This window comes from Pristiophorus japonicus, chromosome 6, assembly GCF_044704955.1.
Source record: "Pristiophorus japonicus isolate sPriJap1 chromosome 6, sPriJap1.hap1, whole genome shotgun sequence".
NCBI classification, from domain to species: domain Eukaryota; kingdom Metazoa; phylum Chordata; class Chondrichthyes; family Pristiophoridae; genus Pristiophorus; species Pristiophorus japonicus.
Genome location: NC_091982.1, coordinates 1,809,129 through 1,826,440, shown reverse-complemented (window position 1 = coordinate 1,826,440; position 17,312 = coordinate 1,809,129). Strand labels below are relative to the sequence as shown.

Below are 17,312 nucleotides of genomic sequence, written 5' to 3'. Positions count from 1 at the left end.
TCATCCTACGTGACAGCGTTCTATCTGACATGTTTGAGCAGCAGCCAGAAGAGCAGAGCTGGCTACTGGGAGACAAAGGGTACGGCCTGACCACCTGGCTCATGAAGCCCCTATGCGTGACACGGACAGAAACTGACCGTCAATACAACATGGCGCACATTACGACGGACACGCAGCATCATTGAGAGGTCCATTGGCACATTGAAACAGCGATTCCGATGCCTGGACTATTCCGGAGGACACTTGCAATACTCTCCTCAGATTGGCGGTCAGTTCACTGTTGTGTGCTGCATGCTCCATAACTTAGCCATCATGAGGCAGCAGGAGCTGGTAGTGGAACCAGAAGACCCACGTGAGGGTCCAGTGCATGATGATATTACGGAACAGCAGGATGTGGATGATGACGACGATCAGGAAAGCATGCAAGTGCCTGATGCCGGAGCACAAGGTCGGAGGTCGGAGGAGGGCCGTCCATCGTGCTCCTTTAACGATTGCTCGAGCCTTGCATCAGCAGCTCATCCGTGAACGCTTCAATTACTGATGCCCGAGGGCTCTGCGACCACTGTTGCGCATGGACATATTTATTTTTTACAGTTGTTCCCACGTTGTGTTGTGTTAATGGAACATGAAACAGTTTTAATGAAAAAATATTTTATTGAAAAATTAACGTCACTCTAATAAAATATTTGTTGTATCAAACTTTACTTTGTAATATGACTCTTGAAGATCACTTAAAAACTTTAAGATCACTTATAAACTTGTAAAGTTACAAAACAATTTCAATGTGAAAAATCTTACATTCTTATCACTTAAACTTCAAGATCACTTTTTAGATGCAAAATTAAATAAGTTACAGAATGTGAGAGCATTTACACTATAAGATCACTTAAAAACCCTGAGATCACTTATAAGTTGTAAAGTTACAAAACTTACAAAACAATTTCAATTTGAAAAACGCTACTACAGTTACACCAAGAACAAGAACAAAAGCAGCAAAGAAAGGCTGCAACTATCTCTCATCCATATCTCAGTGAATGTTCACTTCACTTCTTCATGGGGGTGTCATTTGATTGGCCGGGCTGTGTGCCCTTATTGCAGCAGCTACCTCCCTGACGGCCTGTGCTGTCGATTGCACTCCCTCGGACATTCCCTCCCTAAGTTCCCGTGTCATTACTGCTATTTCTCCCGTCAGGACCGTCACCTCTTCACCCACTGCACTGATGACACCGATGAGTGATCGGGTAAGCTCATTGGTCTCCATACCCAATGCCACAACCTGAGTCGCATCTGTTGCACGCTGCATCTCAGGAGAGCGTGTCTCCAATCTCCTTCTCCTCTGCCTGGGTCTGCCTCGTGGCACCACTACACTGGGAGGCGCGGGCACGGACTGTGGGACGCTCGGTGTTCCAGACGGCAGTACTAGAGAGAGAAGCTCGGGCTGGGACTGTGGGACGCTCTGTGTTCCAGACGGCAGCACTACACTGGGAGGCGTGGGCACGGACTGTGGGACGCTCTGTGTTCCAGACGGCAGCACTCGAGTGCGAGCCGTGGGCTGGGATGGTGGGTGAATGGCTGTAAACTGCTGCATTATACCAACAGCGCCACTGGGACCCACAACATCAGAATCAAAACCATGGAAGGTGGAACCAGAACCTATGCTGGGGTTGAAACTCTGATGCCCCTTGATGGGGGCTCATAAACATTAATTTGGAAGCTCTCCCCTGTAGACATTTCAGTCATCACCGTCATCATCCAGTCTGGATCGTCCACATCTGGTTGGACTGGTTCTTGTTCTGGATCTTGAGGATCCTCAGGGTTGGCAGCAGCAGCATCATCATTATGATGTTCTGCAAAATACATCAGAACAGTCAAATGTTTAACAGCAAGGGAGGGGGCAGGATGGGTGGCATGAGTACTCTCACACATAGCAGGCCAGGCAGCAGGTTGATTTGAAGGACCACGATACATTTTCAGGACTTACCCTCTTCCTCGCGTGTGTGCCCAGCTTGTGCTGTACTGATTGCTTTACTCCATGTCCGACTCATCATAACAGCCACCCTTTGTTCCAAGGGTGTCAGTGGATGTAGATTGGGCACGCCTCCTCCTGTCCGAGTTGCCTCCCTTTTGTTGTGGGCCAATTTCTTCTGCAGAGTAAAATATAACTTTTTACAGAGTGTGTCAGTCTGCAAGGTGGGACATACAGATAGCCACGTTACAATTACGATTACATTAAAAAATGAAAATATTATTTACACTAACTACTTGACCAAGGTCGTGCCATTTCTTTTTACACTGACTTCCAGATCTCCTGGTACGCACCACTGCGCAGTAATCTTCTGCAACTTGGTTCCAGCGTTTCTTCATTTCTTTTGGTGGCACTTTTATGCTCGTTGCTGGTATCCAGCTCCTGCCATCTCTGCTCAATGACGTTGACTAGTATCTCCACTTCCTCATGCAAGAAATTCTTTGTTCTTGGTGGATGTTGTTCCATTGCTGTATTGAATTGACACTCTGATTTTTCAAAACACACGGTCCTTATTTTGCATGCACCAATGCAGCACCTGTTCTGGAAGTTTAGCAGTGAAAACCAGCACTCACTGATTTCAGCAGGTGACTTTTTCAACAGTGCTGTGAAAAGCACTCCTTCAGACACCAAAAATATCTCCAAAATTCAATCCCAAGCCTTTCCAGAGGTCCACGAGACAAATCAGCACTTTTCTTTAAGTTCCTATAAAAATGGAAGAGTGCCAATGTTTATGGGCTACTGCGCATGCACGCGCGCTCCAACGCGCACGCGCAGGGCTGCCGGCACGACGTTCTCTCATTTGATTTAGCCACGGCCCCCTGAACTTGCAGAATTGGCGCGACTCTGTGGCTCCGCCCCCCGCTGCTGTCTGCGCGCCGCACCGAGCTCCGAGGGACCTGCAGGGAGCCCGAGAATTACGACGTACATTTTTGTCGCGCTTTTAGGCACGGAAAACGGGCGTCCATGTTGGGGCTGCGCCATTCTAGGCGCGGCCCGAAACCTGACCCCAAAAGGTGGTGAAATATAAGATGTGGTTCATATATTGACCTGCTGCCATCTTTGCTCCCTCAGACTGATAGTGGAGAAGAGAGCCCCATGTCCCCAATGACCCCTGATGACCTTATGTACTTGAGACTAGGGGACAGGGCTTCATACTCACCCAGTGAATCAGAAGAGATCCTCAACAGTCCACTCAGCAGACAAGCTTCAAGCAGTAAGTAACAACAGTAAATAGCACAAAGCACAAACCGAGAACCATGGAAATGTGCAAAAAAGCCTTTTGAATGTTCTCTCTACATCATTTCTGATTGCTATTTTAAAAAGGATATGAATATGGGCGTAATTCTGAAAATTCTCTGAACTGGCTTTGGTAATACTCAGCCAACAATTATTGTTGCAGTTTGTATTCTAGAAATGTTTTATCTTTGGGCTGGATTTTGTGGGGGCAGCAGGTGCGACTGGTGGCAGGTCGGGTGATAAAGTATTTTTTTTCCCCATGGGTCAGGAGCCCGCTGTGAACCCACCGCCATGTGCCTTCCCCATTGTCGGGTCAACCAGTGCCGAGCAGACCCGACACACAGCATGGGTTCACAGCGGGGGGCCCAATTCAGGTCATTAGTAGTTTGTTTAGAATAACTTAAGAATAAATTTCAGCTCACTTCTGCATTTGACAGCTTGCCCACAGGGTCCACGCTGGTCATGAGCCATGTCTGTCAAACTGAGGCAGGAGTTCAGTGGCCATTGAATCAGCTGTTGAGTTGACTGCTTCAAATGTACAGTAAAAGCTCCCACCTTACAGCGATATCTTCCCTCAGCCACAAACTCTTCCTCACCACATTTCCACAGCAGATTCACCATACTGTAATCTTGACACAAGTCTCCTTCCAGTCTGACCTCATTACCTCCCTCACCATTGACAGATTGCTTCCATCATCTCTACTTCACCTGCCATTTATTCCATCAGCCCTTCATACTCTCTCCCCTTGGTCCTCAGAATCCCACCACGAGCAGCCCCAACACCAGCAGCACCAGGCACACCAACAACACCAACCTTCTCTGCAATCACCTGATGCTGCACAGGACACAGGGCATCAGCACCTGACCACATTGCTGCCCGGGAGGCCAGGGATGGCCTCACCATGGCCACATTTACTTCACTTCATGCTGTACACCTGGCTGCCACATGATGCCCCAGGTTGGCACCACCCCACACCAGCTCCATAAAGCATCCCTACAATGCCCATGCCATGCCTTTCACACTCATCACCATTGCGGGGTGGGGGGGGGGCATTATGTCTCACCATTCACTGCAACTCACTAAGCCACTTCCAAAGGTCCACACAAATCTGTCCAAGAATGCAAATGTTTGAAAATAAAGATTTCAATGTTTGACAACACATTAACAGAAACTTTACATGAACATTGCATAAAACACCCAAGTGCCTACCCTTGTGGGCTGTTAATTGGTATGACTGCACTAGGATGTGGGTGAGTGTGAAGGTTGGCTAGTAAGATGGAGATGTGATAATGTAGATAGAGAGGGATAGGTGGAGGTGCAAGGTAGGTTGGTGTGAGTAAAGAAATGCAGGAATAGGGTAGGGAAGGCAGAGTGATGGGGATGTGATGAGATTCACAGCAGGATGAGGTTGAGTGTGGCTTTGTACTAACGTTTTGTGATCTATTGAGATCATTGAAATGTTTGCAGCAATGCAGCCAGGTCTTCCTGACCACATCCCTGCTTGTGCCCTCCTCTGCAATGTGCAACCAGGCTGTGTTAATGTTCTGGGGAGGTCTCTTCCACCCATGAGAAGGGAAGAGGACCCCCCCGCATCCTGTGGGTGCCTCCATAAGCATATGCAGGGAGTCATGGGAGAGCCTTGATGCAGCCATGCATCTCTGTGCAGTGCTTTCCATTGTTGCCAGCACCTCAATGCTGTAGAACACTGACAGCACAAATATCAAAAGAAAGTTGGCCATGGTCCCTTTAAGGAAATTGGCTGATGACTTCTCATCAAATGACATCAGCAAACCCGCTTCCTCTAAGCCCAGGTAACACACTGGACAGGCTTAACAAACCTAATCAATGGAAAGTCATTTCAGACAGCAGGATGGAGACAGCAGCGGGGTCAGGACCCGGCACCGAAATCGCCCGCCGCAGAGCGGCCGAGGTTAGTAAAATTGCAGCCTTTATTTTTCCCCAATGGTAAAAATGTAAAATGGGAGCTAACAAATGTTTATACTTTTAAGATTGAGGTGAAGGATCAAATTATGTTTGCAATGCCCCATCTTTATTCATCCTTAGTGTTTGCATTACTGCTTTAAAATTAATTGGAGATTGTAACAGGCCTATGATCTCTTTTCTATTCAGCATATCTATAATATATGAAGCAGGTGTGAGATAACCTTCCTTCCGAGAGTCAATCCCATTTATGCAAGGCAAATGGTCTCATTGGAATATATTCATCATATTACCCCAAAATGTATACAAGGGAGAGGCATCCTTGTCTACTACATGGAAGTTACTCTATGGACATTTACAAAGGGCAATCTAGGAAATGATGAATTGATGGAGCAGAAATTTTGAATTAATAACAAGTTCTGCATTGATTTTTTTTCATAATTGTGCTCAACAAGGTGAGTTACAAGTTTAGGATCTTGCCTTAGATATTCTCGCAGAAACAGCAGTGCTAAACATACTTAGAAGAGGTCTGAGCATCTTAATTTCAAGGTGTGCCAGTAGTGTCCAATATCTAACTATATGACAGCACAACTCAGGGATGTGACTGAACTGGATGTGTGTGATCTGAATTGGATACTCATATTTTCCCACATTTATCACACATATACTTCTGCAATTTTTCAAGGGTAGATACTTGGTAAGACAAAGCCAAATATGAATCACCAAGTTGCTTTACTTTACAGTAAGTGAACAGAGCAACAGTTATGATCAGACTCATTTAGTACAACCTGTCTGTGCATAATAACATAAAATAATGAAAGTGCTACTTTTTCCCACATCAATAGATTATCTTATTTACTTAAACAAAGAAAACATTTCTAACTAGTAAATTTGAGTAAATACACTTTGTTTTTTAAACTCAACATTTAAATGTAACTCTTTTCCAAATCCTATTCATGAAAAATGGTTAAAAACAAACTAAAATATGACAGTGAGTCATGACATTATTGGACATTTTTTTCACTATGCACCCATTGATAATATCAAATAATTCTAATGACAAAAGGACAGAAGAAAAGAATGCATAGAATGAAGAAAGATCAATCAGCCCATCAAGCCCACTGGTTCTCAAAAATGTGTATAATCTACCCTGTTCCAACTATCTCGTCTGCTGACGGAAAGCCTGGTATAAATGTTCCCTGATTTCCAAAGACAATAAAGTAAAAAAAAATCACAATATTCATCTATCCTCACATTTCTATTATTCAAGCCTCGGCTGATTCAATCCATAATAATCCCACCTCCCACCCCAACACCATACCAAGCGTGGTGTTCTGTGGAATGGTTTATCACGAGTATGATGCTATATAGTTCACATTATCCTAAGAATATGTTTTGAGTTAACTTCCTTATCCTCAAAAGTCCAATAGCATCATAGTTTAACACTTTGATTTCTTACACCATCCAGCCCTTTGGTCTTAGGGTAAAATTGCACATGAAGGATTGAATTATGGAGAGGTTTGTGCTGCAGGCATACATCAAACAATGCAAGATTCCTCAAAACATTTCATTTAATATGCATAACAGGCATTAAGTAATACATTGAATGGATGCATAATATAGCAGGTTTCTTTTCACATTGATTTGCACTGTGTTGACACTTGCACTGTGCTGACACACTATTAAAATGTATGTTTCTTAACCAGGTGGAGACCCATGCACCCCAGATTCTGAATTTAGCAGCCGGGATAGTATGCAATTGGACAACGTTCCTCCTCCATACCTTGGACCATTCTGTGGCCGTGCCAGGGTCCACACAGATTTCACCCCAAGTCCATATGATGTTGAATCTTTAAAACTCCAGGTAAGACTGTGAGTGATATGTTGTTCCCTGTAGTTGGTGTTTAGTAGCATATTGCTCACTGAAATCATAGATGATGGGAAGGCTTTATGCATGCACAGTTCAATAGTCCTGCTGGTATGCACTCAGTGCCTAACTCCATATATAACACCAATATTACTGAGCATAACAGGGTTAACACTAAAACTGAAATGAAAAGGGATCCATTTTGCACAGCTAATGTTATGAACAGGGAACTATTTTATGTATCTAGACTTTTCATTGTACTCAGATTTTTAACCAATAAGAGAATTAAGGGTTATGGGTAAGTGGAGCTGAGTCCACGGCCAGATCAGCCATGATCTTTTTGAATGGCGGAACAGGCTCGAGGGGCTAGATGGCCTACTCCTGTTCCTAATTCTTATGTTCTTATGTTCTTATAAGCAGAATGCGATTTGGTCCAAAATTGTGCAGCCTTTCCAATAGCAGCTCTAGTAAGAGTCCGACCAAACAGCAGCAAACTCCGCTGAGACCCAGATACACTGGGTTCCAGTCTGGGACAGTTTCTGTGGGCTCTAGTAAGGGGCAGAACCTCCATCTTCCCCTTACCTGGGCACCAATGTCAGAGGGAGGGGATTCTCAATATTGGAAATTCCCATGTATCTTCTGTAATATCAGACACTGTTACGCCAAAGGGTAGTAGAGGCATACCGGCTTACATTCCATCGCCAGTGGACTTGGGGAGGGGATACAAGCTGGGATTGGAGCCTGGAACCATGAAGAGGAGGGGGATTTCTTTTTAATTAAATGAGTGGCCCCATCACAAAGGGGATAGGTAAGGGCTGTCATTTTCTTTGCAGGGAAGGCTTTGGCAAGTCCAGTTCTCCAACCCCCTCCACGCTGGTCAATTACGCTGGACTATGTGGCCTCTTATGATGGGACATGCTCCAGATGTACCATCCTGTCACCAAAAGCCCACTCTTAATTGTCTTAACACCTATCCCCACAAACCTTAGCAGGGCCAGTGCTGACAACCACAGATGGCATTCATGCTACAATGTGCCCATCCTCACATTATCTTTAAGACAACATACTAGTGCAAAGTATTGCTGTACTATCATATTGTCCAGCTAACTAGCAAGATGCGGGCAAGAATTCTTCATCTCAATAGTTTTCATTGGATCAGGAATTCCCAAAACACGTGGTCCACGGAGCTGGAATGGGAACGAGCAGTGAGAAAAGCATCAGAGGGAGGAGAACTGGGGACTGGGGACTGGGAACAGGGCAGTGTGCTGCCGTGAAGGGGATGAGTGCCTATCAGGTAGCGTTTGGGGAAATGATAGAGTAAAAAACTGTTCTAAAATTTACCAGAATACACAATTTTAATGTACTAGTTCAAAATTTTCCAGACTAGTATATCCCTGGAGTCCACTTCCTTACCAATGGACAGAGAAGAGGTGGGCAGAATTTGGAAGGGATGCATAGAGATCTAATTTTGCTGGCTGAATTCTGCCTGGTGCTCTAGATTTAATTCCTCTAGTATCTTTTTCCTCTCTGTAATATAGTTCCACCTAGTGGACTACTGCACCACCGAGTGGACTACTGTGGCAATGCAGCCATTACTGTTTACAAGAATAAACAAGTCAGGTCACCTGACAAATTCCTGAGTTAACAGCCATCTTGGAGTCTTGTGTGTTTGTGAGGTCGTAAAGAATATATCACACACTCATTCACCTTTCAGAGCCTGAGTTTTTTTGCTTTACCTTATAAACTTAGTCCTTTGATGCTGTGGATCAATTGTGCGGCCCTTCTCTGCACTGCCTCTAAGGTTTGCATGTTGATGTAGTGCCTTTATGAGCACAGAAGTGAAAGTTCACCGTGACCAGAGCAAAAATCAGTTTTAAGCATGATAGCCTCAGAATTGCGCTCTACTGTTTTGATAATGTAGTTCAGTATCGCATGAAGATAAAAAAGATGGATGAAAATAAAGTAGCCTCTTATACTGTTGTATATTGCTGACTGTGGGTGTACTCTATGTGTAGTCACTGTGAGATTGTATAAGGTGGAGACTTGTTTACCTGATGTACATACATGCTGGTACCACTAGAGGGTGCAACTGGTGGAGACCGGGGGTTTCCTGCCCTGGTGGTAGGGCCCTGTATAAAAGGCTGCTCACCATGCTTGTGCCTCACTCTGGAGTTTGGAATAAAGGGCCAAGGTCACTACAGTTCAAGTACAACACATTGCCTTGTGCAGTCATTCATAAGTACACTATAGACATAACAACTGGCAATGAGAATACGGACTTTCATGCGATTATGGCTACCTTTGGCACACTAAAAGACTTTGCAGAGGGTGATGATTGGGATGCCTTCACGGAAAGGCTCGAGCTATATCTCGTGGCAAATGACCTGGCAGGGGAGACGGACACATTGGCGGAGAAGTGCAAGGCTATAGTGCTGACCAGTTGTGGGCCCGAGGTCTACCGCCTCGTCAGGGACTTGCTGGCACCCATGAAGGCCAAGGATAAGACATACGATGAGCTGACTGAACTAATTCACGACCAACTTAAACCAAAGCAGAGCATCCTCACGGCCAGGCACAGATTCTACACGCACCACAGATCTGAGGGCCTGGAGATTGCAAAATAGGCTGCTGACATCAGGAGACTTGCGGCACCGTGTGATTTTGGCACGCACCTCAACGAAGCATTGTGAGACATCTTCGTTATAGGAATTGGCCACGAGGACCTCCTTCACAAGCTATTATCTGTCGACACCACAGTCAACCTGCAGAAGGCCATCAGCATCAGTCAGGCATTCATGACCTCGACCTGCAGCACCAAGCAAATTATTCATCCTGTGGAGTCAAACCCGGCAAGTACTGTACACAGACTGGTGCCTTTCACAGGCAAGACTGTAGAACGTGGCTCTGCCCAGGGCAGAGAGCACAGACCTCAGGGTTCCAGAACTCGGAGTTCGCCGAGGGGTGCTAATCGAGTCGCACCATGCTGGTGTTGTGGAGGAAACCATAGGGCTCACCAGTGTCGGTTTGCTGAGTACGTATGCAAAGCCTGTAACACGAAGGGTCACCTCCAGCGTATGTGTAAAAGAAATACGACTCACCGTCTAGCAGAGGAGTCGGGAGATGACTTTGAATCCAGCGGGGAGTATGATGATTTGGCCAGAGAGGCACCACCGATTGTCCTCCAGTGAAGATGGAAGTTGAGATAAATGGCATTCCAGTCTTCATGGAAGTGGACACGGGAGCGAGTCAGTCAGTGATGAGCCAGGATGGCTTCGAGAGGCTGTGGAACGAAAAACGACCCGAGCTGGTTCCAGTACAGGAAAAGGTGCGCACCTACACCAAGGAGCTGATCCCAGTCCTCGGTAGTGCGGATGTAAGTGTAATCCATAATGGCGTGGTGCACAAGTTACCTCTGTGGATTGTTGCAGGTGATGGTCCAACGCTACTCGGAAGAAGGTGGATGGGGAAGATCCAGTGGAAATGGGAAAACCTCTTCACTCCAGCAATCGATGTCCCCCGTGCTCAGAGGCAAAGCAAAACCTCACCTTCGCTTGGGCCAGGCACCAGAGAACAGACCAGCACAGCACCTGAGGTACAGACCGTTTATCACGACTCCGTGGCAATGATCCGACCGGAACGATCTAAAAATACCTTCCCAGCTCCAGTGGCAGGACTCCTGGGGAGGAAGATTGAATTCACAGGCACTCTTCCAGCGTTTGTGGCAGAATCGCGGGAGAGAAGGATCAAGGCAGTCGACCTCGCGGACAGAGGCAAGATGTGTCCCTGCTGCAGCGAGGGGCAGCGTGGCTGGAAAAAAAGATGTCCGCAGCAACATAACAAACCGATTAAGATTGTGAACAGAATGTTGCGAGATGTCGAGAATAGAGTGTCCCCGAGAGTAGCAAGTGAGCGATTTCGGGGGGGGGGGTAAAGGCACTGATCCTGATACCCTGCCCCAGGTCTATCCCACGCTGCAGGCACCTGATGGCACCATTCGCCACGGACCCGGAAACAAAAACGGCGCCAATACACACAGTCGGCCGCCATTGCCCACCACCCGGGTGGAGACGGCACAGCCCCCAGACCCAGTCGCTACCTCGGCCATGACCGGGAGCGAAAGGTCAGAACCAACGAGTTCCCCAAACGGGACCTGGAACAACCAGGTTCCCAACACCGTTAGAGAGCAGGCAGAAGATTCTGCAGCCTCAAAGGAGGACAGGGAGGTCACACACATCTGTGGCTCTGCCCACCACTAGGCAACGGCAAAGGCCCTGAGTCCTGGCTCGGTGAGCGAGCCAAGCCCACCCCGCCAGCAGGGGGCACAGTGCCGCCATCAGACGACTAGTACCCTGTCCGTTTGCTCAGGTCCTCGTATACCTGTACTGCTACCTCAATACTGACCATGATTAAACCATGACTGCAATCTACCCAATCCTGGCGCACGACCATAAAATGTAAGCTGAAAGTAAGCTGAAAAGAGATGTTGAGATGTTGGGGGGAATGGGCTAAAAAACAAGTGGTAGATGGAATACAATGTCAGTAAGTGTGAGGTGATGCATTTTTGTTTAAAATGCATTAATTATACTCTGGAAGTAGGCTCAGTGGTCCGTAAGAGCAGAGGGATTTTGGGGTACGGGTTCACAGGATATTAAAGGTGGCACCTCCAGGTTGATAGTTTTTTTTTTAAAAAGCTAAATGGAATTCTAGGTTTTCCAGAGGTATACAATATAAAAGGCAAGGGGCAATGGTGAGCCGATATAAAACCTTATACCTTAGTTAGAGTACAGTGTGCAGTATTGGGCCCCACATGATAGATATTGAGGCTACAGTGCAGATTCACAAATTCTGCCTGGTATGAGGAAATGTAAATACAAACAAAGACTTGAAAAATTGGGTCTTTTTTCATTCGAACAGTGTAGATTAGGGAGTTATGATAAGCGTTTTAAAGTTATGAAAGGATAGGGTAGTTGGAACCCTCCGGCATTTGAGGGATCAAGAACAAAGGACCATAAATACAAGATTAAATGTAAGCAATCTAGAGCAGCGAGCAAGATAACCTTCTTTGTACAGAGTTGTAAGGCTGTGGAATTCACTTACAGGGTTAGTGGTTGAGGCTGAACATGTCAATTTTCAAGATTAGATTGAATAGGTAGATTAAAAGGCTTTTGACAAGGTCCCACACAAGAGATTAGTGTGCAAAATTAAAGCACATGGTATTGGGGGTAATGTACTGACATGGATAGAGAACTGGTTGGCAGACAGGAAGCAAAGAGTCGGGATAAACAGATCCTTTTCAGAATGGCAGGCAGTGACCAGTGGGGTACCTCAAGGTTCAGTGCTGGGACCCCAGCTGTTTACAATATATATTAATGATTTAGATGAAGGAATTAAATGTAATATTTCCAAGTTTGCAGATGACACTAAGCTGGGTGGCGGTGTGAGCTGTGAAGAGGATGCTAAGAGGCTGCAGGGTGACTTGGACAGGTTAGGCGAGTGGGAAAATGCATGGCAGATGCAGTATAATGTGGATAAGTGTGAGGTTATCCACTTTGGTGGCAAAAACAGAGAGACAGACTATTATCTGAATGGTGACAGATTAGTAAAAGGGGAGGTGCAACGAGACCTGGGTGTCATGGTACATCAGTCATTGAAATTAGGCATGCAGGTACAGCAGGTAGTTAAGAAAGCAAATGGCATGTTGGCCTTCATAGCGAGGGGATTTGAGTATAGGAGCAGGGAGGTGTTACTACAGTTGTACAGATGAGACCACACCTGGAGTATTGTGTACAGTTTTGGTCTGCTAATCTGAGAAAAGACATTATTGCTATTGAGGGAGTGCAGCGAAGATTCACCAGACTGATTCCCGGGATGGCGGGACAGGCATATGAAGAAAGACTGGATCAACTGGGCCTTTATTCACTGGAATTTAGCAGAATGAGGGGATCTCATAGAAGCATATAAAATTCTGACAGGATTGGACAGGTTAGATGCAGGAAGAATGTTCCCGATGTTGGGGAAGTCCAGAACCAGGGGTCACAGTCTAAGGATAAGGGGTAAGCCATATAGGACTGAGATGAGGAGAAACTTTTTCACCCAGAGAGTTGTGAACCTGTGGAATTCTCTACCACAGAAAGTTGTTGAATCCAGTTTGTTGGATATATTCAATAGGGAGTTAGATGTGGCCCTTACGGCTAAAGGGATCATGGGGTATGGAGAGAAGGTAGGAGTGGGGTACTGAAGTTGCATGATCAGCCATGATCATATTGAATGGTGGTGCAGGCTCGAAGGGCGAATGGCCTACTCCTGCACCTATTTTCTATGTTTCTATGTAACGAATGTAAATCACGGAACCGAGGTGCCACGATACAAACTGGAATTTTTTTTTCTTCCTTTCTTTGTACTTGCACTGTGTCTGATCCTGTATGTTAATGTAACAGGCCAGTTGCATGATCTCGCTGTGGGGGGGAATGAATGTATGTAGCCATGGGCACACACATGGATCACACTCAGAACCCATTGGAACCTCCAGTGCATCATCGAACCATCCAATCTGATAACCACTACCCAACATTGTGGCAAAAGGACTTGGTGCTTAACAGGGAGAGAGCCAAGCCAAAGCACAGCCAAGGTGCAAGGGCTATTGGCACTTGTCTGGGGAGAGCTAAGCCCGAGCACATAGTGCAAAGATAATTGGCACAAAGGACTTGGGGGAGAGTGATGTTGTATATGCTGACTATGGATGTACTCTCTGTGTAGTCACTGTGAGATTGTATAAGATGGAGACTTGTTTACTTGATGTACTTTTCAATAAGGTTCACAACGTGGACATACATGCTGGTACCACTAGAGGGTGCAACTGGTGGAGACCGGGGCTTTCCTGCCCTGGTGGCAGGGCCCTGTATAAAAGGCTGCCCACCAGGCTTGCACAGCACTCTGGAGTTTGGAATAAAGGACCAAGGTCACTACAGTTCAAGTACAACACATTGCCTCGTGGAGTCATTCATAAGTACACTATCGACATAACATATACATTCCAGTTTAACCTTTCTCCATTTATCTAACCTATTTTCTCTTTACTAACAGAAAGGAGATATCATAAATATCATTGAGAAGCCACCAGTAGGAACATGGACTGGCTTGCTAAAAAAAAAATTAGGATCCTTTAAATTTATCTATGTGGATATTCTGCCAAATGAAGTAGAACAACCCAGGAAATCAAGGTTGTTCTCCAAGAGCAAACGGCCCAAACCAAAGACTCTGCAAGAGTTATTGGACAGGATTAATCTACAGGTGAGACATTTTACATATTCCTGTGCAAAAGTAATGGGTGTAAATGCAGGTGGGGGTTAAATTCAGTGAAAATGTCAGTGCATCCAGATGTCAACTCGAACAGAGTGTGTGCGTGTGTGTTTGTGCATGTGTGACTGTGGAGGTCTTGAGACTCAAGATCAGGATGGGTGGTGCCATAGCTGCCTTAGATTGGACCTCAGACGAGGAGCAAGATGACCCTCAGCAGCAACAATAGCTTGCTGTGGAGATATCAAAAGGTGGTTAGCAGAGATGGGAGTGCCAGTAGCAACTGCCTGCATTGGAGAAACCTACACATGGTCAGCAGAGAGGGGAGCAGTAGCAGAATGGGGAGAAGCAGAGGGGTCGAGCTCGCAGAAGACACTACCCACCTAACAGGGTCTACAGGCATAGACTCAGCTTGACCTCTCAGATGAGCAGTGCTTCCAAAGCCTCAGATTGTCACGTCAGGTGATGGCAGACATCGGCAAGCTCAGAAAAGAAGACCTGCTCCCTGCTGGACCTAGTGGCATGCATTACCAGTGGTTGTGGAAGTGACCACCGCCCTCAACCTTTGTGCCTTCACATCCTTCCAGGGCACTGCCGGAGACATATCCAGCATATCACATAAATGCATAAGTCAGGTCGCTGATGGATTGTTTGCCATGGCCAGCAATTTGGTCAACATCTCCTGTGATGACGCTATTCTGAATGAGCATGTGTTCAAGTTTGCATCTCTGGCTGGCTTTTCACAGCTGCAGGGCATCATTGACTGCACACCCATAGATCATCCAGATGTATTGGTAAACCACCACTGGATCAATGTAACAATCACATACAGCAGCTACCAATAACCACCTACCCCCCCCCTCAATCCCACTGACACAAAGCAGTCCTGTAACTAACAATCCACCCATTCCTTCCCATTCATCAACAAACAACTGAAAAGGTGAGTTGCCACCCAGAAACCAAGAATGGGAAACACAGGAAAATGGTACAAAGTAATATATTTTATGTGATTCTACTAAAAAACAGAAACTTCACAACATAATAACATTTTGTCAAACATATAGCCACTCCTAGATGGTACAACTTCTGTGGCTTTAGCAGAGGTAAAGGCAGGTTGCTCGGATCCCTGCTCCAACTGTTGAGATGCCATTGGTCAACAACCTCTGGGTGTTGGAGCCTGTGAGGGCCCCACCTATGTAGGGGCAGTCTCAGTTAGCAGGAAAGGAGGCAGCTGATTTTTGCCTGATTTTTCTTCCAGACCCGAGTAACACTGAGGCTAATTGTATTTCTTCAACTGTTGCCCCAGCTAACTCAGAGATCAAAAATTGAACCTGGAACCTCTGGCCAGTATGGCTTAGTACTATATACCATATTTACCCTTTTGCCCATTGCTGGAGCTGCTGTCTGTTCCAGTTCTGATTCTGCTTGAACATATTATTATGAGTAGAATATTTTTAAGTACAGGTGGAGGAAAACAGAAGCAGATGTGCAGAGGGAGCCATATTTGCCTTTTCTTGAATTAAGCACAAAATGTCCCCTGGTCCCCTACACCGCTCCACCCCCTGATAAAGGGCAATTTTAAAAATGGGTGTTGGAGCCCCTCTGCAGAGAGTCGGCAGCCATCCCACGGTGCCCCGTGCCCACTGCTTTCAGGCGGCCAGAGGCCTATCAGGAAGGACAATCTCGGCCCCCAACAGTACAGTTCAGTAGGACTCCTCACACAGGGTTGGCAATATTCCCTTCACAAACTAAATTAGCTGTCTACTTCCTGTAAGGATGTCCTATATAGGTTTCAAAGATCACAACAAACTAACTGACTTCTGCAAGTCCAATGTTTTTTTTAAAAGACAGAGACTCAGGATTATCACTAAAAAGAGGAAATGAAAAGATTTTTTTTCGCACAGAAAATTATTACAATATGGATTGCTTTACCACAAATGGCTAATGAGGCAGAAACCTTAACTCATTTAAAAGGGATAAGTACTTGAGAAGCAAAATATAAAAGGATATGGAGAAAGGGCAGGGAAATGTGATTGGAGTAGGTAGCTGCAGTTTAAATATTAGACCTAGCACATGTGTGATGGGCCAATAAGCTGCTTTCTGTGCTGTAAACTCTATGACATTAATTCAAACAACAATAAGAGAAAAAGACACTGAATTTAGTGATGTTGATTGAGAGGAATTTTAGCCAGGATAGTGCCAAGGAATTTGTAACATCTACCTAGACCACTGCAACTAACAGATTTAACATCTTGTCTGAAGGACAGTCTTCAATAACACAGTGCTCCCCAGTACGGCATTGAAGTGTCAGTTGAAAATTATGTGCTGAAGACCTGAGTGTGGCTTGAATCCATAAACAACAGCCAAAGTGATACTTAGAGATAAACATTTGGAATAAATCAGCGTTGTTGAATCATTTGAACTTTCAAGATTGCCCATAAATGCGTTCTATGACATTGAGACTGAGAATAGAGTACAAACTTTATGATATAGCTCTACATAGCTGCTCATTATGATGCATGTTGCCTATATCTTCGAGATTCTGAAACTCTGTACTTTTCTTTTAACATCGAGTTGCAATGCTTCATGTGAAACAGGAAACATCTGTCAAATTTAAGGAGTTTTTGACCATTTTTCCATTGAAAGGATTTGGAAAAAGAGTTGGCTTAAATGTTGTTTTAAAGCATAGTATTCCTGCAAGTTTAAAAAAGGTTGCTAAGACAACAGGTTGTTAAGAGGCCAAGGAGTTAGCTTTGATGTTGTCTCCTCATAAACTGCAAATAATAAGTAATTCACTACCTTTTAAAAGAGAGAGGTTGTGAGATGGAGCGGTTCCAGAAAAGGCTGCATGGCAATGGGATGCTATTTTATTTAAGTCAAGTAAAATGGCACATTGATGTGTCAAATTGTAGCATGTTTGCTATTTTACAATGGCTTCGGTTTTC

At 45.4% G+C, this 17,312-nt stretch overlaps 1 protein-coding gene across 2 annotated transcripts in view; it reads left to right on the top strand.

The window, feature by feature from the left end:
• The window catches only part of sash3 (SAM and SH3 domain containing 3), an 87,648-nt gene that overhangs the window by 59,661 nt on the left and 10,675 nt on the right, over nucleotides 1–17,312 (top strand). For both annotated transcript variants that reach the window (XM_070881968.1, XM_070881967.1), the window contains exons 4-6: nucleotides 3,098–3,239; nucleotides 6,911–7,068; nucleotides 14,155–14,361. In XM_070881968.1, coding sequence (XP_070738069.1) covers nucleotides 3,098–3,239; nucleotides 6,911–7,068; nucleotides 14,155–14,361 — 507 coding nt within the window. The remainder of the gene's footprint in view (nucleotides 1–3,097; nucleotides 3,240–6,910; nucleotides 7,069–14,154; nucleotides 14,362–17,312) is intronic.